The sequence below is a fragment of the Conger conger genome, chromosome 12 (assembly GCF_963514075.1).
Source record: "Conger conger chromosome 12, fConCon1.1, whole genome shotgun sequence".
Taxonomy (NCBI): Eukaryota; Metazoa; Chordata; class Actinopteri; order Anguilliformes; family Congridae; genus Conger; species Conger conger.
Genome location: NC_083771.1, coordinates 34,866,131 through 34,889,790, shown reverse-complemented (window position 1 = coordinate 34,889,790; position 23,660 = coordinate 34,866,131). Strand labels below are relative to the sequence as shown.

At 38.9% G+C, this 23,660-nt stretch overlaps 1 protein-coding gene across 1 annotated transcript in view; it reads left to right on the top strand.

Moving 5' to 3' along the window:
* Positions 1-23,660, top strand: part of npr2 (natriuretic peptide receptor 2) — a 66,704-nt gene that overhangs the window by 12,918 nt on the left and 30,126 nt on the right. Inside the window, exons 4-8 of the mRNA XM_061263110.1 lie at positions 1,179-1,314; positions 3,717-3,811; positions 6,065-6,200; positions 10,068-10,152; positions 18,553-18,673. Of these exons, the coding sequence (XP_061119094.1) occupies positions 1,179-1,314; positions 3,717-3,811; positions 6,065-6,200; positions 10,068-10,152; positions 18,553-18,673 (573 nt within the window). The remainder of the gene's footprint in view (positions 1-1,178; positions 1,315-3,716; positions 3,812-6,064; positions 6,201-10,067; positions 10,153-18,552; positions 18,674-23,660) is intronic.

Here is a 23,660-nt window from a genome sequence, read left to right as displayed (position 1 = left end):
TTAGACTGAAATTACAGTCATTTATATCTCTATCCCCGTGAGTCAATAGAGTTTCCAGTTTCACATTTTGTGTTGTTTGGCATCATGAGACATGTGCTAATGGTTAAAATTCAACTACATTTCCAGTGACTTGGAACAGCTTGCCCATGTATTGAATGAGCTATGTGCCATTTCTGGAGAATTTCTGCATACATAGGCAATAAGGAAGATAAGGGGAAATGAGAAACATTGTTTTTGCTGCTTTGTGTTACATGCTGTGTGCTGAGCATGCTCTGTTTTTGGGAGATATTCTGGAAAATGTGGGATTGCAAGGAGGCCCGAAAGGGGTGCTGATATGACGTGGACCGTGATGTAACAGAGAGTCTTCCTGAAGCTCTATGGCACAGCACCTAAAAAGATTTACACAGCACAAATAAACAATGTCTGCTTTTCACAACACCTGTTCATTTTTTTACTCTGCTAAACTGTAAATCCAATTTAAAGTCATATTTTAGTTCCATGTAATCTCTCTATTTTGCATGGTCCAAGCATTTATTTGTTATGCGGCAAATGCAGTTCTGACTGGCTAAACAACTGGAAAGCTTTTTAATAGTTACAGTATGGTTATAGCATTTAGGTTATGGAACATTTTAAGTTTTTGCTAGTTTATTTGACTGTTATTATGTTCAAATGAAATGTGTGTATGTCTAGGATTAGTCTGTGAAAATATAACATTATGTGTATTTTAATATGAAAACTGTATATGTAAACATTAAATATATAAATATGTCTTGAAATTTGTATTTTATTTTGCTAAGGGCCTCGCTCCAAAGCTCTTTAAACATCAATGGATCTTTAAACATACTGTAATTGTTTTAAATAAACAAAGTCTATAATTGTGTGATTTGGTATTCAAAACTTCCAAATGTAAGACACAAAATATAAATCATGGCTTGTATGTGTGTTGTAATTATGATTAAAATATCATGGTGATTAACCTTAATTTAATGGACAATTAATGAATGCATGCCTTCGTTCTCACATGCCTACAAGGCCACCAGGTTCAAATGAAATAAAATGAAATATATTAATGTACTTTGTTCTCTGTACTTTGTACTTGAAAAAGGTATTGACACAAATGGTCTGTTTTCTTTATTCATGGTCTCATTGAAGTGCTTTGTTTGTGTGTTGCTCCTCAGGAGGACTTCATTGCTGGCTCTTTCTATGATGGCTTCATGCTATATGCACATGCCCTGAATGAGACCTTAGCTGAAGGAGGATCACAGAACGATGGAATTAACATCACACAGAAGATGCGAAACAGGAAAATATGGGGTAAGTGTAGTCAGTGTTGGAAAGTTCTGGAAGAGAACAACAAAAGATACAATACACTTTATTAAGAATAGAAAATACTTATTAAGTGGCTAATGTGATGTCTTGTTTTTTACATTTAATGACTTTATTGTCATCATCACAAATAAATAAATCAACTGTGACAACATGACAGGGAGCCCATCTTTCAAACTGAAATCTGTGAGCTATCCAAACAAAGATAAACTGCAGCCAGAAGTCCAATGTCTATGTCCAAGCCCCCATGTCTTACCACTCTCCCGCCTGCCAATTCCAAGAGAATCAAATCAGGGTGACCTTGTCAAAGTAGTGCAGGGGTCAAAACCCTGAGTCAGAAACAGCACTGCAATCCAGATTATGTCCCCCCGCCTTCTGTAAAACAGGCACTGGTCATGAATACAATGCTCTGCCGTAGAGAAAGATGCATTTAGGTGGGTAGCTAAATGCATGTCTCACTAGCTGCACAGTGGTGTGTGAGTGCTAATGGCTCTGATGCAGCTCAGACTATCAACCCATACATATTTGAACAGCAATGGTGAAGGTGGACCCAAGTGACAGAGATTTGGGGACTACCTTTCTCTATGCAGATGTATCATCCCAATGCTTTGGTTTGAATAGTGCAGGCGTTTGAACTCAGATGAGAGATGACCGCGTTTGAACTCAAATTCTTCATAAAACTTTACTTGGTCTGGCCTGGAGTGAAGGGAGTAGCAATCATTATTTCTTTGTAATGACCGCCGTATAATGGCTGCTGTCTCACACCTGAGTATTTCCCTCTGCTATGGGAACTGCCAACACTCCAAATCTGGCCAGCAGCATCCCATATAAGCACAAATACATTGAGGCCCACGGCGCACTGGTTCAAATAAAAGAAAATAATTTGCCTTATGCTTGTGCATATGGCGAATTACGCAACAAGCTATTTGAAGTGTGATCTTCTTGTTGTCCTGCAAAAATAGAAATCATAATCTGCAGAAAGAGCGCCTTTGCTTTCGCCTCCTGAAACATCGTCATTAATAGAATGAAATAGGGCCTGAAGTGCCTTTCCTAATGATAATGTTTCTTATAGGCATGGTTATGAAGAATTGCACTCCAGTGGGACGTGTTCTCTCTGCTCTTTCTGCGTTTTAAGGTGGTAGGCTACTACTACTGGTGAACAAATTTACAGTAGCTAAATGTATGCGTGGATTCCAAATGCGACTATGTTTTTATTGTTGGTCATTTCAATGTATTTGAGAGTCCCAAGTCTCCTCTGCATATCAAAAAATAAAATGATCCTGAAATAAGATATGATATGTACTCGCTAGCTGCTTTTCAGGTATTTAAAGTAAACACTGATTATGTCATTGATTGTGACAAAATCCAAGAATAAAAACACTTTGCTTGCGAGCATTTACACATGTGTTACAACAGCCTATGTGAATACCGTTTAACCAGTTGCACTTCACACTAAATGGAAATTTTTGTATTTAGTGAAATTGAATGAATTGTGCTAAATTAAAAACATTGTCAGCTTTTTTGTGGTTGCTAAGATACTATAAGCCATTCTTGTGTTTTTTTTAAACGATATTTGATGGAAGCTGGAAATAATATTAATAAATTACATGTAAACATGATTTTGCTGCAGATAATTAATTTATTTGGCAAGCAGTAGTGGTATAAGTAAGATAATATACAGCAAGCATCGCATCACCCTGGCTGGGCTCATTTTGAAGCAACTGATTTACTCATTCCACAGTGGCTTTAGTCATCCACAGTGGCTTTTATGGTATGAAAGATTATGACCTCCAACCCCCCAACAGAGGGGAACCTGGCACTGTAACTTCCCCTCAGGTGTGTTCACCCTTCTGTTCCAATCAGTGTTGCTGCTGAAAATACCAGGCCTCTTGCCAGCCTTCTGATCACAACAGGAACAATCTCTGCTGCTTTTTTTGGGTGGAGTTCAGCAGCATTAAGATTTGCCTGCAGACCATTCTCATTCATGAGGTTTACACACATATTTCCAATCTTATCCAAAAAGGGTTTGCTGGCTCAAGACATAGTAAGGAAATGTTCTGTTTGACGTTAATGTGAACCAAGCCTTAACATTGCCGGATCAAGCATGCAATACTTGACTTGTTTCATGAAGAAGGCAATCAAACTATGTTGTGTTTCCTATTTACGACAGAAAATAATAAAGTAAATGGAGCATGTGTGGATGATGGATGATGTTAATCCAGTAAAATACTGAATAGGCCTAGGTTCTGTGAACAGAAGAAACCACTAGATAGCTGGAACAGTTAATATGCTAATGTATGAAAGTTACTACTGTCTGGCTCTCTCTGTGATACTGTGGATGTGGTGTATGTGATGGCTGCAGCCTAATTAGACCTTTTCCTTTGTTTTAGGTGTTACAGGCCTTTTAAGCACAGACAAAAACAATGACAGGGACATGGATTTCAACCTCTGGGCCATGACAAATCACAAAACTGGACAATACAGTGTAAGTCTTTAATCTACTAATGATCAGTATTTTTAACACAAGAGGAAGAAATCCACCATTTTGCAGTTCATGCTTGACTTTTTCTCTTTATTTGCAAATGTTTTATGCCCAGTGTTTCATTCAAGACAATACTTGATGAAAAGACTGGACTTGAGTGAATACATGAACATGTGATGGTTGTTTTTGATGAGCAGCCCACCCCTGAAGGTTTTCATGTTTTCAGTATATGTACAGGAGCCCTCCTTTGCGCAGTTTAAGGTTTTCATCTGATTACGCATGCAAAAGAAGAGTCAGAGGGGCTCCTTTTTAAAATTCTATCCAGATGCCTTTTTGTACTCTTGTGGTCATTTGTGTTTCTGGTTATTACAGCCAAATATTTATCTCTTTTTAAAAATTGAATTAAAAGTCTGACTTTGTTATGGATTAGAATAAATGAACCTGCATTCAACAAATACAAGGTATACTTCCACCCTCAAATTAGAAACCAATACAAAACGGACTATATACAGCTGCACTCACTTGCATGCACATACACACGCATACTGTGTAATCAATATCATGCCAATTTAGATTAACAGGTGGAAGTACATACATGCAATACCGCTCAGTATTTAGTGCAGTGTTCATGTTATAAGGTGGTATAGTATACCATTGTATAAACAGATCTCTTATTTCAGATCTATAAAACATTCAGGTTGAATGGCTGAGCTGTTTACTTAACTTTTTATGTGTCTTTATTTTCCATATTTTTTCTAAATAGTTTACATGTTTTTTTCCCAAAACCATCATATTTCGCCCAATTAAATTTAGTTTTGGAGCAATTGTATTGTTTTACTGAAGGCTTACCTGGTTAAATTATTTTGACCGCTTTGCTGAAAATATGGCAATGGTTCTACTTAAATACAATTTTAAAAGATTTTTAATGTGAACACGAAACCTTCTGAAATACATTGCTATTTTATCCCATTTTTAAAGATTTTTAATGAGTGATTTTGAATTTCAACAACAACAAGCATTTTTACAATAAATATTAATGATAATTACCAACACCAACACATTAATGACAATGGCATAAATCAAGCCATATGTTGTATATGCTATAATTACCATTACCAAGTACTTGGACATTCTACTCCATAAATTGAATAATAACTACTTTTAAACCCAAAAACTGTTAAGAGTCTGTTGCCATGTATATAATTAAAAGCAAATGTTAAACTGCTTGCCAGAAAGGCTTTATTATTTTCCAGTATGAAGTTCTCTCATATTTTGTTGAAGTTTAGTAGAAGAATAAATATAAATGTAAATTGCTGGTCTTTAAGCAATAATATTTCATTAAATATGATTAATCATTGATATCGATAAGTGCTCTCAGATACTCCTCAAGGAATTCAGGAACTGTTGAATTTTATGCTGCTACCGTAAAGGAAAGATTAGGGGTCTGGCATAGGGAAAGGTACAGCAGTGTTTGTACAGACAGACAGGGGGTCTTTCAGTGGCAGTCCAGTCAGAGCACTTCCCACTGATTATCCAGTGATCCCAGGACCTCTGGGATTCTAGAGACTGTACATCTGCAAGGGATGCCCCTATAGGAAAGGTGTTCACGGCTAGATTGCCTACTGTTGACTTGGTTATGAAGGTGGCAGGTGGTTTATATCTATCACTATCACAGCCTCTTTTGATCACTGTACCATGGTCCAAAAATCAGCACTGATCTTTAATGGTCTAGTACCAATGGTGAATGAGCCACATTGGCAAGTTGTGTCCACAATCTAAGTATAACCTAAAATAGTGTTAGTGTTAATTACCTTTTGTGACTTTGTAAGTTGAAACATTGCTCTCTTTTTCCAATATACTGGTTTTAGAAAATCCTTGAAAATATGGATTTTTTCAGACTGCTATCCTTTTCTTTCAAGAGTGCATTCTCTATCTGAGTGCAGCCTGACTTTAGTAACCGAGATTTAGTCTGTGTTGGCCCTGGCTGACCAGCACCAAGAGTTTACAGCAGGATAGAGTTGGTCCAGTGAGAGATTCAGTGAGCCAGGGCTCATTGTAGTGCAGCTGTTATAGACCCCTCAGCTCTAAACGCCTACTGGGTACTAGTCATCAATCAGAGAAGCACAGGCAGGTGAGTTCAGCTATTACCAACAGCAGGCCCAACTGTGTTGATGAAGCTGTCTTTATGTCAGAGGCTTGTGGAAGGATTGTAGAAATGGGAGGATAATTGTACGTCACATTTTCTTTTCCACACAGATTGTGGCGGATTATAACGGAACAAATAAAGAGATAATCTGGTCAGAGACGGAGAAAATCCAGTGGCCAAAAGGGAGCCCACCACTGGATAACCCACCGTGTGTGTTTTCCATGGAAGACCCCTCCTGCAGTGATGGTAAGCATTGATAAAAATAAATGTCAATTCTCAACTTCAGCTCAGTTTCTTCCATATGCTCTAAAAGCATTCTTTAGCCATTCTCCACTGAGAGCTCTGTGACAAATCTAGTTGAGGTGGCCTGATTGTACCTCATAGTGGACAATCTCTGACCTGTGACAATGACAAAGAAGGTGATGAACTGTAATTTGTGAAAGGCTTGAGCACTGGCAATGTTTTCTGTTTATTTATAGACATTTTACTTTCGAAATACCAAAATTGGCTGATCAATATCAAACCATTTGCTGGAATAGTCAATACTTAATGTAAAATATATTTTATTCTTTATATTAAATCTGGCTGGATAGACAAGTCATCTTATGATTGAATAGGCATAGCCTTTATTGAAATAAGCACATTTTATTGGCACTACTGAGGGTTGAACAATAGCTGAATTAATGCGTAATAGTTTAAGTAAGATAAAAATAGCCATAGGCTTTAAAAGAAAACTTGTGACCTAGATCAAGCATATGGCCAGACAATGTAGAAATACTGATACATTACTCCTGCCTAGAATGCCGTGACCATATTACAGTAATGATTAATGGCACTAATTTAAATAATCTGTGTGCATGGTTTATACAAATAAAGTGGCAGAAATAAAATATTATAAATCTTAAAATCCCTGCAATGGTGAAAAAGCTGTTCACTGTCTCTTCCCAGTGAACAGCTTCTTTTAGCTTCACAAGGTTCCTTGTTGTAACTTTAGGAACATCTAATGAATAAAGTCTCAGATCTTTAACCAGACTGAGCTACTCAGCATGCTGCAGTTGGATAGCTAGCTTAGAATACAGCGCATCCAAGCTAACGTCACTGACTGGAGATGACTGAGGTTAGCTGTGAATATTAAGTTGAGTTTGTTTCGTTGATTAGACTAAGCAAGAGACAATCCTCCCCAGAGCAATGCAGGGTTAAGGGCCCAACGGCTGTGCGGATCTTATTGTAGCTACACCGGGGATCAAACCACCGACCTTGCGTGTCCCAGTCGTGTACCTTAATCACTACGCTACAGGCCGCCATTCATACCTTAACCTTAATACTGCTAAGCATTTTTCCATTTTTACTTCATAAATAAAACTATACCAACATATGTTCACTACAAATTTGTATAACAAATATGTTTTTCTGCTATAACATAGCTAGCTAGCTAACTGTCACTTCAGATGTCAGTTGCTGCTGGAAGTTGGATGTGTGTCAGATTACAGTCAGAAGAGTCATGAAGTTATAGTACAAGTGCATCTCAAATTAACAGATTTCTGATGTTCTTGCATTGTAAGTAGTTGACTTGTTGGTGCACTTGTAAGTTAAGCTTATGAGAACACATTGCTGTTACGCCGGGGGGAACAGAAGAACCAAAAGCAGGCAGGGGTGCAGAAAAATGGCAGGTTTAATTGCAAAACCAAGGGCAGACAGAGCGGAGTCAAAAAACAGGCCAAGGTCAAAAACCAGGGAGTCAGTCCAACAAGGCAGAGGTACAGATATCCACAACAACCAAAGAAGAGTCCAGGGAAGCAGGCAGGGGTCAAAACAGGAAATTCAGATAAACAAGGGCAAGGACTCAGGAACAAGGGCTCGGGAACAAGGAGGCTAGGACTGGGGGAAGGAATAAAGGGCTTGGGACTCAACGAACTAGCAGAACAGGACAAGACGAACTAGCAGGGTGCAACTGAAAAGGACAGGTATAAATACACAGGGGAATGAGACAAACTAGGCGGGGCATGGGAGAGAGGGCGGTCTAACAAATAAAGATCAGGTGAGACACATGAATGGGTAATAGCACAATAACGAGGGGGAAACGAAAACGCGGACTGGATTCAGGAAGACACACATGTAATACAAACGGCTCCGGACTAGGGAGTAGACAATTGCAGAGAATCAGGAGATGCAGAGATACAGAGAGACAGGTGCGAATACTTCGCTGAAACTAAGCAAGTAATCAGTGATAGAACAGGGAGGCGGAGTTACAGAACAGAATTGAAACTGGAGATGCGTTAATTAGTTAGTTAAGTGATTTAAATTACAAATACCCAAAACTAGTGAATGTTAGTTTGTTAGTTTGACAAACATATTAGTGTGTTTAATTAGTTAGTACTGTACAACTTCTATGTTAGCTGGGATTAGTATATTAGTGCTATATACAAACATGAAATGGAGAGAAAGCAGGAAGTAACGAATGCAAGATTGGAAGGAAGGTTGAACCCCGGAACTACTATAAACACCCGAATAGTGGGGCACGCAGACAGGGGAGTGACTGGGCTAGTAAACATTCAGACTCAGACATCACAGAGGAAGACGAGTGCAAAGACTAATGAATATAAACAGAACACCAGACATGAATATGAAAAATAAGAAATTACAAGAATAATGATGATAAACAATGATAAACTAACACAGGACAGAACACAGGAACATAACAATTGCATTACATTACACTAATGGCATTTGGCAGACACTCTTATCCAGAGTGACGTACAACAAAGTGCAAAGTGCGTGCCCATTACCAGGGAGCACGAGTGCACAAAAGTTGAGACACAGCCCCAAGTTCTCTTTAATTGCTCATACAAGTGATTTAAAAACAATTCTGTTCGTACGAGTCGTTCTTGCATGAGGCCCATTGATTTTATATGCTTGCTTCATTCAGATTGTAATGCTACTGAAAAATTAATCTTATGCTCATAATATTCTAAATGATAATGTATTCTAAATTAAGACATACTATAAGTAGTCACCATGCAAGTTAATGTCAATATAATTTTTTGGTGTCCGAGATACTGGGAGAGTGGTTAGTTCATGAAATACCTGTTAAAACTTTCAGGAAAATGGAACTTCATTTTAGCCTGCTTTTTCCCTCTGGCATTATTTTGGAAAAAAATGATCTTGAATGCCACTGTGTGCTTCACAGTAATTATACATTGGTAAGTATGTGTAGGATGTGGCGTATTTGTTTTTGTTTGCTTTTTTCTGTATGCTGCCCACCAGTTGGACTTGATTTCATTAACATAATTGAATGCTTAAAAAAGCTGTCCTTTGTTTTTCTGGGCGATGAAGTCTGTAAAAATGACAGCCTAGACCATGCTGTTTAATAACTTTCAGACATTTTTATTTTACCCATGAGTAATAGATTTTGCTCCATGTCAAGGCAATTGCCGATAAAACGATGCTCAGAAGAATACCAGGAATGTTTACAAGGAATAAATGGATTTGTGATATTCAATAATCTTTGAAGGAAAGTTGTATGTCGCATCATATAACACAAATGCTGTAAAACCGAGCTTCCAAACTGACATTAAAAAATTATACCAAATCAAATAGTATTGTACTTTGTTATACTTTAGGTTACTGGTAGTGGATGTTCTTATACCTCATGGTTACACTAGTTCAGCATTCATTTTGCGTGATGTGATACAGTAATTGAACTTGTACTTTGAATTTGAGTAATGCAGTCAGTACTGTACCTGTCGTTATATTATTTAGGGACGGCAATGCACACACACTCATTTTCATACATAATGTCAAAGTTTCCCAGTAAATCCCTCAAACTACTTTTGCCCTAAATTATGTTGCTAAGCACTTTTCATTTTATGGTGGGACATGGATGGAAGGAATTTACTAGAGAATAAAATATCCATGTTACTTCTGTGATATCATGCAATATATGTATTACTTGGAAAAAAAAGAACACATAACAATTACATTAAATTATATTTGTTAATTTTGTCCTTTTTGAAAAAATCTTGAAACATGGATTGCCGGGTTGTGTACTATTTGTATATTAGCTCCGCAAAAAATGAATTGAAGTAAAAACATTTTTGTGTTCTTTTTCTATAGCTCAGTTACCTGTTCTTGGGATTGTTGCTGTGGGATCTGGGCTTGCACTCATCATCTTTGGGATTTCAAGTTTTCTCATTTACAGGTAAGTGTTTGTTATATTGTAATGTAATGTGATTGACCTTGCATTGTGAACTCATAGTGCCTCCACGTATATAGTCTGTATATGAGGTAAAGATCTTGATAACTGCGGCAATAGGTGCCATTGTGGTATGTCTTTGTATTGCTACTACAGGGACTGTACAGTTGGTGAACTATGGCAGTTGCTAATGTAGAGTAATGTAGAGTAAACAAAATAGTTTAATGTCTGCATAGCAACACATAGCATAGCAATACCCTTCCTGCCAGTGGTCTTCATAGTTTGTGGTCAGTTTGGGTAAAGAGTTGGAATTTCTCTCACACCACTGGATCCTGTGCAACAGTGTATGCACTCACTGGTATAAACAGTACTATGTCAAGTTTTGATGTCTTGAAATGACAGGTTGTTAAGATAACTTTAGGCAATTAAATCTGTTTATAAAAGGTTGGCAGTGTAGCATAACAGTTAGGCAAGGCATAAACTCCCAAGGCTGTAGATTTGATTCCTGATGCTGCCATTGTGCCCTAAGTGAGATGCTTAACCTGAATAGTTTCAGTTATTATCCAGCTGTATAAATGGTTTGCTATGGTGCAAAGAAATGTTGTGTCCTGTAAGTTACTCTGGATAAGGCAGTCGGCTAGATTGCTAAAACGTAAACGCAAATCTTCCATGCAGAGAGTGTTGCAGTATCGTATTTTTAGTAGCAGATTGGCTCGATTGTACACTATGTCACCCACACCTGCACACCAGGAAGACTGCAGCTGAACCCTATGCCCTCTTGTGCTGCACTCAGCAGTGAGCGAGTGCATAAATTACACTGTGCTCCACACAGTACTGCAGGAGACATGATGGATGAGAGGCCCCTTTCTCACTGACAGCAATTGGAAGCATCTGGTATTTAATTTGGAGGAACTAATATAGTGGTAAACAGAGGAACCCTTGTTGACTCCCTACTCCCCCAAGTGACCTATTGAGAGTTGTATTATTTGAAATGTAAAGGTAGTACATACTGGCTACTGTAAGTACCTACAACTGAAAATCGAAGATACAGTACACGCAGCTCTGTAGAAATTGGTCATACCCGGTCGGATTTGTGCTTCTGTTCTGTGGCTCTTTAAGTTGGGTCTGGCGAACAGCTCACTGCATTTAAATCAAACCTATGACAGGTAATTCACTCTGACCTTGATAAATTGCACAAAAGCATCTGAGGCCATTTCACTCCCTGTTGTGGAACATTAAGAATATGGTGTTTGTCGCCCTTTCCTTTAGTTATTTAAGAATAAGAGAGCTGAAATGTCTTGTATACCCATACAGAAATCTAATGTATGGTCATACGTGTCCCCATATAAAAACAGACTTACCTATAAAACTGTGTATTAGATTTCCATATGGGTCGGCACTCAAATGTAATATTAAGCACAGAACACTGCAAACTGTGTAAAATTCCAGTCTTGTTTGACTTTCATGTCGAGTCAGTGACCATAGTACTTACATTAATAGAACGAAAGTGCTGGCAGGATTTTTTCCTGGGACAAGTGTCACTCGGCCTAGCCCGGGAGCACTTGTTCAGTTTAATTAGTAATTACTCATTCCCAATCACCAGATGACACCAAGTGGACCTGAAGCATTTGCTTCTACATTTGCATTGCATAATTTTGTTTGTGTTGTGCACTCATGACTCAGACAGCGCTAGCAGAAGCTTGTGGCATTGGTGACGTTGTGAATGTGTCGGGTTGTTCTTATGCCCCTCTGTCACTTGAGGTTCTGCTTCCCCTGTTGGCTTATATGCTGATATCATAGCAAATGCTCAAAGTACATGGTGTCCTTCACAATGCGATGGTCTGGGGCTTGGGGAGAGACCTTGAAGCAGCGTTCTGCCAAGTGGACTAGCCTACAGTTTGTGGGAAGATAATGTTCAAAGCAAAAATGTACCTCTTGGGTTGCTGAGAGAGGCGAAAGCCAAAACTAATAAATTTGTCTGCGAACCAAATAAGTGTAGTTTTAAATGTACTAATAATAAAGTCTGATTCTTTGATGTTGGTGGATGCAGTGCCAAGTGTAATAGAACCTTAGAATAGGGGTACTTTTTGCATTTAAGTTAGCTTCCGCTACACATCAGGAAGGTGGAACTCCCAGCAATCAATGTACTCTGACCAGCAATTCACTCTGATCAAGATAAACTTCTAAATCCTCAGTGGCATGCAGATTGTCCTCATTGAGCCAAAATCTCAGATACTCCCAGAACATGCAGTCCCTAAGTATTTAAAAAAAATGTTTTGGAAACGCACATATTGCCCAATTGTAGATATAGTACGGCATGTCAGGCACTGTGCTTTTAATGGCCAATCACTAAATGTGTTATAGAAAGGCACTTTTTCACAGAAGCTACTTTGTTTAACGTGATATTCACAGCTAAACTCAGTCATCCCCAGTCAGTGAAGGTACATATTTGAGGTTGCATATCTTATACAGTAGCTATGAACACATTAACTGTGCTGTAGTAAGATTTTTATCATGATAAGTATAGTAAATGTTATGGTGCTCACTGGAGCATCCGGCTCTTGTGTGGGAGCTGCCCTAAGCGTTCACATATGAAAGTGCAGACAGCCCTGAATCATTACCTTTGCTCTCATTAGCACACAGAATCAACCTTCTCCACAATTCTGAAGCAGATTCAATTATGTGTTAAAGTTAAGGGCAAATGCTGATGGAATCCAGGTTCTTTCACCAATGTCACTGCTGTGTGAGAACGCGCATTCAAACGGTTCAGAACACTGACTGTGTGCCTGTCTCTCTGTGAATAGCATAACTGGAAGAAATGTTGGCAATGTGGGGCCACAATAATTGAGAAAAGGACAAGGAAAAATGTTTGGTAAATATTTCAGACCTTTTACAGTTGCTAGGAAAAGGCTAACAGTGGAAGATTTATGCACATCTCCCTGCGCCGTAAAACATCATAAACCTTGACAGCCATTAGTCCAAACTGTCAAGTGAACCGCTCGCACATCACATCTGGTGAACTGGCTTCCCTATCCTTTTTTTCTTATGCTAACCAACATGTTAGGTCGCGGCGCAAAACATGCAACCAATCCCACTGAGTGTGCATGTGTAATGGAATCCTCACGTGGACGTGCGCCGCATGTGGTGCAATGTAAACAGACGGAAACGCTCTGATGTACAGGTCTAGTGAAAATGTGAACACTTTGAGGTGTTTGGATGGTGAGGCTGAAGCCACGCAGGGTAGGGTTGTGATAAATTGCTAGTGTAAAGAGAACCTATTACTCACTTATAGTGGTGTCTTTTTGCTCTCAGGGACACTGTTTCACTTTACCTTCCTCTTTTCTAGCACTGCAATCTAAGCAATTAAAATAAGATTCTCATTCACAACATGCTTTATGGACAGAAAAGGGAAAAATGTGGTATTAAAGGCACACCTTGCACCTCTGACACTATTAAAAACCACATAAACCATTTCAAGACTAATGTTTATGGAGTGCAGATGAAGCCTCACCATGAACAGTGAGTAAAACGTTTAATGAAAAAGGAGAAAGAAGCGTGTTTTCTCCCCGTGGCAGGACCCATGAAGCACAGTTTGGCATAGGACGCAGGGCACGCTTGCTGCACCTTTATAAATATTTCATCGTTTTACCCGTGTCTAGAGTTTCACATTCTTGACATTGCTTATTAATAAAACAATGACGGTGTATGAGACTTGGACCTGCGGTTTGTGTGGGGAGATGTTTAAACAGAAACAGAGATTTGGGCTTTTAATGGAGGGGAGCAGGGGGTTGGTCCAGGGGAAGGCATTCACATATGGGACTGATGAAACAATGGGCCCAGTGTGGAGCGCAACACTTTGCAGTCTGAGCTGCCAGTGGCTTCCAAAATGAGTGCCTTTAAATAGAAAAATATGTTTTTTTAAGACTTTGTTTAATGGAGTTTCCTGCCCTGAAATGTTGTACTGCACCCCAGCAATGAAATGACATTTCCACTCTGGCACCAGAGACCGGTCCAGTGCCTAGCCTGAAGTCTTCTAAATAAAGCAATACAGGGAAACATTAAAAGAGATTAAAGAATTAATTCAGTTATATTTTTTATATTATATTATAATTTTCATTTATTTCTACCAGAGTGGACAATAATGTAAAGATATTTAAGATATTTGGTATTTATTTGATTGCACTTGCAGTAATCATTTAAAGATCCACACGTTATTAGCATCATCAGTTAAATGGTATTATGTGCTGATTTTAGTCTTGTACTGTATACCTCGCTCTTTGGTGTAATAGCATTGTGATTGTTATGGGTTTGGTGCAAATATGCACAAAATATGTATGTGGTATTTGTCTATTATTGCTGTTAGTGGGTATTCTCTTCTCAGCACTGGGTTCAGAAATTTCTTCTGTGCATTTTGAAAGCTTTTTTATTGCTTTGTTAAAAATTTGTAAAAAGGTATGAAATAAAGCCCACACTACCATGCACAAACAGACCAGAAAAAGAGTCACGTAATAATACAGAGAGCCTTAAGTATAGTATACTTCCTATCTGCAAGCCCACATGCACTGCAGCGCTAGAAAGCCATTTCTACACCGGAGCACATTATCTTTCCTTGCTGGCTTGGAAGAATTAGGTTGCCGTCTCTATTGATTTTAAACACCATAATTCCAGTTTGTAATACAAATGATTGTGTAGTTGGCTGGAATATTAAATCCCTTTTTCTGTGCTGTGTCTCACATCCCCTGGAATCATTGCGATGCTGCTTCATGCCATCTATTTGAAGCATTTTTAGAGGATTTTTTTCTTGTTGCCAGGGTGATGGAGACAGTGGTAGAGGCAGTCAGGCTTTCTGCGATCCTTTTGTATAATAGGGTTTGTTGGTTTTGTTGACAAAGGATAACGATCACAGTGTTTGGGATTAAGAGGGAATGTAATGAGGTGGAATACTTGTTAGCACGTGGACCCTCATTACTATTCAAGCTCATATTCCAAATTATCCAGGGTTCAAGAAGGGGCTTTACTGGAAAGGTATTAATATTGCTCCAGCATCCTTGCTACAAGGATTTTTGCCAAATTGTCATCAGATAAATGCTGGGAGCTTAGACCATTATTTTGACGTAGTGACTCAAACTTCTGAATAAAATCAACAAATTGCAAAATAGCTCTTCAGTCTAGACTTAATCAATATAACTATCATGAGTGGAGAAAAGAAAACAATGAAATATACTGTGCTGCCTACCAGGAAAAAACAACTGCATATTCCCAATGTAAGAGAGCTCCCTCATATTATTCAGCACAACTGTCTATTATTTTTAAAATATGAAACTTTAAAAACATTGTTTCATAACTGATACTGATCGAATTATTATGAATCAAGAAAATGTTTTAAAATATATATATATTATTGGCCCACGCCGTGACACACCCCTGAGAGGATAGACGAGCTGGACACAGGGAGATATGGAAAGTCCGGATTGGCGTTTTATTCTTTGCAGAACCAGGGGAAAGCGAGAGGGTGAGAGCGTGCTTAACCGGTAGGCGTGGTCCTCGGATTGCCCTGCTTCCTTCCCACAAACCGAGCCACAATTATTAAATAGCTTGATGTCAGAAGCTACCTTTGCTACCAGTAGCTACTAAATTTGCTACATCGGCTCATATACAATCAGCATATATACTGCAGGGCCCTGCTTGTCCAATAGTCAGTGACATAATTTAAGACTTTTTTAATCTCAAAGATAAGTTGGAAAGATAATGGAAGCAGCAGTTATTGTGAACTAAACAAACAAAAACAAAAAAATACAACCTTGAACGATGTTGACATTGTAATGGATGACTTAAAGAGCTATCATCACATCTGAATAAGTGATCTAATAAATGAAGCGTACAGGGACTCCAGAGATGTTGTGCTATTATCTTTAAGCTCACTTTTTAGAGTTCCTCTGACCATGTTCTTCTTGCCAGCATGAGTCTGCAAATTGCCAGAAAAGGAGGTAATGAGAGATGAGAGAAAGTCTGTGTATATCTCTCATTTGAAGACTCCTTGCATAGTGCAATGTGTCTGCAGACGTTTGCAGACCATCCACAGAGAACAGAACTAAACTAAAGCAATGGTTTTCCAATATGGTGACCTGACTCCCAACTACAGACACACTATAAGCATTACCATGTGTGTTCATGAGAGCACCGCTGTTTACACCTAATTTAATCTTCTGCTTCACGCATAGAATCTCGGGCTGTCTTGGAGATGAGGACAGAGTGTTGCTTCTCATCCCTCTCCCGACCCCTGTGTTGTCCTGCAGCACAACCAGTGGCGGTGCTTGGTCTGAGCACGGTTAGTGCATGAAGCCAGTGACACAGTGACATCATTGCAGAGCAAAGGGTACAAACATTATTCAAGAGCAAACAAGATGTTCTGCCCCTACTGACCTCCATTTTGTTTACTGCCACCATGTCCTCACTCAGAGTTCCCTCCTTCTCAGCCTGTAGGAGCACTTCAGTCTCTTGCTCACACTCCTTATAGCCTCCTCTCATTGTCCTGCAAGGCTGCTGGTCTTGCCAGCAATACAGACCCTACACAGCTCTGATGTTTCCTTTACCAGGATCAGCTGAGCATCAACACCGAGTATTAGATTTACCCGTGCATGTATATGCAGTATATCATCAAGCTGAGCAGATGTGCTTATCTGTTAGCAGCCTTGTGCACGATTAAATAGTTGCTCTCGTACAGCAGTATTTTTGCAGCTTATTTTTGCTTGGTGCTCAGTCACTGTTGCTAATCATTCGGTGCCTACATTACTGTACTTCTTGCTACTGTTATATACTTTTAATGTACTACGTCTTGCCATCACAGCTTTTTAAATGGTTCTGGATAAGAGTGTCTGCCAAGTAGATTTATACATAAATCTGCGGTGCACCTGCTCTGAGCTGATGTCCTTGGGCGGGTTGGGAGTCTGTTTATGGGGCTATTGATCCGGCATGTACAATTAAGGAGAAGCACTTCCTGCTCTGTGTGCAGAGCCCAGAGTAGCAATGAAGAGCCACATTTGCAGCAAAGCAGCTTCGTCCTTTCATCTTCTCTGCCTGCTGGTCACATGCACCACATCATTTCAGTGTCGGGGAGTATTCACCATCCCCAATTCATGTGAAAACAACCTGAGCACTTTGTGTTTGCCTAATGCTATTTAAAAATATATATTTCTCTTTGTAGTATATGGATTATTATGGAATTTTAACTTCCGGCTGTTTCTCTGCCAGAGTTAAAATTGTATTATCCTAAATGTAATTCACTGACTGCACTAATAAATGGTTAATTTGGAAAAAAGATGAAGGCTGTATTGATTCGGAAAATATTGCAGCTAAAAAGGGATTAAAGGTGAAGGACAGTTGCATGTCCCTGTTGGCAGTTGCTGCTGGTCATAGTACCTCAGAATTTTTGAAAGGGTGTTGCACTGTAGCACTGTAGCACTGAACAAGAGGAGTTTTCTCTGAGAAATCATTTTCAGAGCAAACGGTCCAAACACCATGAATCTCTAACCGCCCTACTCCATGCAAATCATCCTTTTTACTTAAAGAAAAAGGTTTTAACAAAATAAATAACGGGCCTCTGGTACTGTAGTCTGGGGTGGCCCAATAGTGGGGCACAGTCCACTATTATTTGCAAAGACTGCGTTATCCAATTGGCACCAGCTGGAAGTGTTTTGCGCCTCTTTAGATGTCAATGGAATGCTTCAGTTTCCTGGCTGTTTTAAATGTATCAAACAATCATGATTTTCCCCTCAAAACTTGAGGTTCTAAGCAATTAAATACTGCATGAAAAAATGACTTGATAGTTTTCCTGTTTTTGTACAGGGTTTGAGGTAGGTTCGAACCCCTTTGAATCTGCCAATGGGAAAGAGTGTCCGTGCACTCTGAGGAGAAAGTGCTGTGCACAGTGCACTATGATACAAATCAATAAAATTCACCTGATAATTCTACATTCTAGTTAATGATTTTAGAACATTTGTTTACATTTAGCTAAGTATTCCAAAGCTTTCCTGGCATAACTGTGAAAACAGTGTCTGGCACCAGCACTGCATTGCATGTGGCTACTGTTCCAGTGATTCTGCTTGTGAAATATATTTAACAAGACCAAAAATGTAATGGCTCAGAAGCATACCTCATAATCAGTGAAACCAAAGCAATTTGGGTTCCAAGTTGCAGTAGTATTCCAGGGGCCAGTAGTAGGTTCAGAAAACACAACTAAATAACAATCCACCGTCTTGAAGTGCACAATGAGGCTATACAGTAACCTCCCTCATCTGAACAGGAGAAAGGCCAGAGTGGCATGAATTAAAACATCAACAACAAATGAAGGATGCCGTGTTATTGTACTTTTTAAGACTACATTTTGTTTTGCTTTTATAATTCCAGGAAGCTGAAGCTGGAGAAGGAGCTGGCTGGGATGTTGTGGAGAATACGATGGGAGGAGCTGCAGTTTGAAAGTCCCAACAAATATCACAAGTGTGCAGGTAGCCGCCTCACCATCTCACAGGTAAGGATGCCTCAGCCCAGAGCTGCTCTTCTTCTGCAGTGCAAAACAAACGCTGCAATTCTGCTGTTATTTTCAAATGACATATATGCACTCAGTGACAACTTCATTTGGTAAACCTGTACACCAGCTTGTTAATGTAAATATTTAATCAGCCAATCATGTGGCAGGAACTAAATGCGTTAAATCATGCAGACGTGGTCAAGAGGTTCAGCTGTTTTTCACGCACAACTGTCTCTAGTGTTTTCAGAGAAAAACAAAAAACATCCAGTGAGCACTTTGTTGTTAATGAGAGGAAAAGGGCCAGACTGGTCGAAGCTGACAGGAAGGTGACAGTAACTCAAATAACCACACATACCACTGCATACCAAATAACAGTGGTATGCAGAAGAGCATATCTGAACACATAACATGTCAAACCTTTTAGTGGATAGGCCACAGCAGCAGAAGAACCAATACGTCTAAAAAATAAGTAATAAATACCAAATGAAGTGCTCACTGAGTGTATGAACAAATTGTTAAGGAATATTTGTGATGTTGTTTTTAAACCTTTGACACATATGATCACAGGTTACAGCACCAGTGTGATGAGAACACAATGTTTAAACATCTATTTATGAATTACGCAACAATTAAATTGTTCTTTCTAAGACACAGTTATTTTCCACAAAAACACTGCAATGCTGGTATTTATGTCCTCAGTGTGAGCATTTATTTCAACAGCTGTTTTTATTTCAGTCCATGTAGCAGTTTTGGAGGTAACTAGGTTGGTAGGTAACAACCTAGTGTGTTGGGGGGGGTTACTAGCAAAACAAAGGAAATACCAACTCTAGTAATCCTTTAGAAATGTATCCAAAACACACATAGCTCTTTTTTTCCGGAACCAGTGGTGCTTGGCACATGGGCGCAGTGCTTGGGTGCGCTGAGCGTGGCTACTGAATTTGGGTATTCTCATGACCACAGGTGAGAAGTGCAGAGTTGAAAGTGCACGGTGGACGTGGAGAATGGGCTGGATTAGTCAGAATATATGAGTGGGTGTTTTGCAGCTGGATACAATCATGGCCAATCAAATGACCTCTTTTCATTCCCTTTGCGAGCCTTGTGCTTTGTGGCTTCGTACGGCAATGGAAGATGACAGTGTACTTATCAGAAAAAGCTTCTCCCAAGAGGAAACTGACATCGTTGTGTGGGAGGTGCGGAGTAGGGCTGACACTTTTTCTGAAAATTGAGTTTCAACAAAAGAAAAAAATAATGTGTGAGTCCATCATAAATTCATAACAATGGCATGGCATACTTAAACTAAACTGAACTGACTAATCTCATTTGGAGGAGAAAAAATTGCCTGCCTTTGCGGGGTTGCAGGACAGAGGGGTGTACTAAGAAGCAAGACTACGTAGTTAGTGAGCTAAATTAAGCTTTAACCCTGGGTTTTCCATATCACGAAGCTGACTCACTTTAAATCGGGGTATATCCCCATCCTAACTTATGCTGTGCAGCTAACCTGACCCAGGGCAGGTTATGTTCAGGCTGTTGGATTTGAACATATTAAAGCACTGGCCTTTGGCCAATCAACTCCTTGGGAAAAATGTGTCTCCATTCTGCAAGATCCCATTGAGTTTAAGGGTGTTTTCACAGGGCGGAGATAATTTAGAAACCAAATTAGCACTGGCTTTCTCTTTGTATACACTATACAAAAGATATAGGGGCAGTTTCATAGAGACAGATTATGCTTAGCAAGGAACTAAATTGAGTTTGAATCCCTATTCAAAATGTTATTTAGTCTCGGACTTGGCTTAATCTGTGTCTGTGAAACTGGCCCATAAAGTGTATACAGTTGGCTCCATATGCAAGCTTCAGGAACTTTCCGCAATTTCTGGCCAATACTGGTCCCTAGCCTTTTTGGCAGCAACGGTGTTACTTTCTGCCGTTATGATGTTATATCTTCTTTGCATACATACGTTCAGATCAGTCTTTTTTTGTCCTTAGGTGAGAAATACGCTGCTGGAGAATGGTCCGTGCTGCTCTTGGCTCGTTTACCCACTTTAATGGGAATGTGCACAGAAGTCCATTAACAAAGCCCATATTCACTTAGCAAGTTGATAACCACCTTTGTGATATAATTATGTCTCCAGTGGTATAGGGCCCATAATATTTCTAAATCACTGTAAAGCCTACAGACTATGCGAGTAGCATGACCCACACATTAACTTGATTTATAGGCTACCTAAGGGTGGACATTCCAGACAAAACATTAATATTGTTTGTTGTTTATTGGCCTACTTGATATTGAACATGATCAAATGATGTTACATTCGCTTGAGAGAAGATAATCGATGCAGTTAATCCATATAGCTTGCATGTAGCTATAATTTTAACTACAGTCACATAATTAAAATGTTCAAGTTCAAGTTGTGTTTATTGTCATTCTTGTCATTCAGAAAAATAATGGAATAAAGTACCATGCACATTGCAGTATGAGAATAACCATAAACAGTTAAAAACAGAAATAATTAGAGGAATTTACATTATGAAGGACAGTGCACAATAATGCTAATTATGCATGTTTCCTTTGTATCACAGTATGGTTGATATTGAATAGGTTATGATTATGTGCACATTGATTGGGAAAGCCTCTCTATAAGATGGTGGTCATTTGTTTCACAGACCTGGTCTGAGCAGGTGGTCGGTGCCGGTCTGAATCACAGACTACTCTGTCACCTAAATCGCAGTGCACTGCTTTTTTACCAAACAGGCTTGAGCGCGTCAAAATCCATGACGAAAATACCACGTCACCAGTGAGATTACTCACACCATGCCATGAGCTGGCTGGAAAACAGAGCCTTTAATGTAGCCTTGTTTCCAAAAACATATTGAGGAAATTTGTATTATATCCGCTATCACTACATGTTCAATCATACTCAAAATACTTTGGAACTGGTTTTTAGCTCATTTAGTTCATTCAAGGAAGTCAGAAACAAAAGAAATGCGGTCTTTCATTTCACTTCATGCTGTTGAAAATAATTTAGATTATAGCCAAAATAAGGAAGTCAGAATGCAGCCATGAAACTTGTGTATAGACTGACATTCATATTCAATAGCCAATGGGAGTTTTTTCCAGTTACTTAAGAGTTGTTTTTTACAACATTAGTCATGTACTGTTAGATGTTCATCAATCTGAATTCAGGCAGCTGGGGTTGAGGAATGTTACCAGGCAGTGAACTGGAGCAGATGTGATTGTTTTTGCATTTTTCTTGTTTCCCTGCCATGGCTCTGTTTTAAAACCATTTCACTGTTCTAAAGTCTTTTGTTTTATGTACAGGTATATCTATCTTCATGTGTGAATACACATACGTATACACTCATTGACAGTGTACAAAGCCGAGTGCACACACTCTCACACACACATACAGTATATGTTTAATTTCATGTGGTTTAGGCCCTTGGTACAGAGCTGTTTTGTCAAAATGTGATGTTAGTTTAGACATTCTTGAGAGTCTTCCAGGTGGTTAATTTGGAGGTGGTTGAGCCTTCATTTGGTATGTGGCGTGAGATACATTCTTTGCTTGATTGTTAAAATAAGCTCTGGTCTGGCTCTGCCCATCAGCTCCATGTCACACAATACTTCAACACTTTCTCCAGCCATCTTATTCTGCTCATTCCAGTCCCAGGAAACAGGCTTCTGCCAAATGCCTATGCATTCGCTTTTAGGTTTCAGTAATTCACCCACACACACACTCACACACCCTCTTTATTAGGTACTTTCAGTTTTCTTGGCATATTAATGTGGGAAAAATGTTGATCTTTCCAGACAACATGCCAATATTTGCATTCTTTACAGTTATGCACTGTACTGACACACAATTACGATAATTTCCCCTGCATTCATTCTGTCAGAGGTATTCCAGTATACCCATTTATTGGCATCTCCTTTTCTTTCATGCACTATGAATGCACAGATATGTGTGTTTAAAACAGAATTCCAATATTCATTCTGGTTCATTCTGGTTCATTCTGGTTCATTCGGGTTGCGCTTCTTTCCTATTATTATGTGCCCCAAAAGTTTCTTTCCATCCTCCTTTTCTCTTTTGAAGTAAGTTGTCAGACTAAATGCCTATTTTTACAATATTTTTACCCAATAAATCTCTGGTTATCAAGCCAGGCATGTTCTTGATTTATTCTCCCAAAGATCCTTCTTGCATCATCTCAGCCAATTTTATGTGATTTTTTGAATTATTAATATGCCATTCCTTTGCTGAAGACTCTTTCTCACCATTGTTTTAAACTTACCTTGATGGCTTATTGCTCTCAAGTGTTTCATAAACATGCCAAAGATGAGAAATTTCTCTTTTTTACCAAAGTATCATTTGACTCACAAAGAGTGATGTGTAAGGATATACTGTACTTAACTTGAGACCCATCTCTCCATCTCAGGCTACCTTTTATTTGCAGCTTTTTAAAAGTGTTGATTCCATGCTGGTGAGGGTGCGTATATGCTCAATTAAAGGCTTATGAACTTGCATGCAGAATGAATGAATGGAGATCACATATTAGATTTGCATATGCATCCACTACTCCATTGTAAAGGCACATATAACAATAATATTTTACATCCTTTGCATTGGACTGATATGACCTAGAATCTTGCTTAAAACCTTTCCAAAAACTTAAGGCAGTGGCTTGACAGAGATTCAAACTGATTCAGACCACAGGGCGATTTCTTCCACTCACTGTCCAGTTGGTATTAATGCTCTGCCTTTAAAATCCATCAGTGCTGAAAGGCTTGGTTTACAGTATGGTAGGTAGTGGTCATAATTGAATAATTGAATTAAAGGTCCTAAAGATTAACATGATAGAGTTGAACAAATAATATATTTCATTTCAGTTATTATATAGAATCACCACCAAGCCCTCAAAGTAAAGAGAGAACAAGTAACAAGTAGATAAGTTCACATATTATTGTATCATTTGTGTGAACATGTTTTGTCTTTGA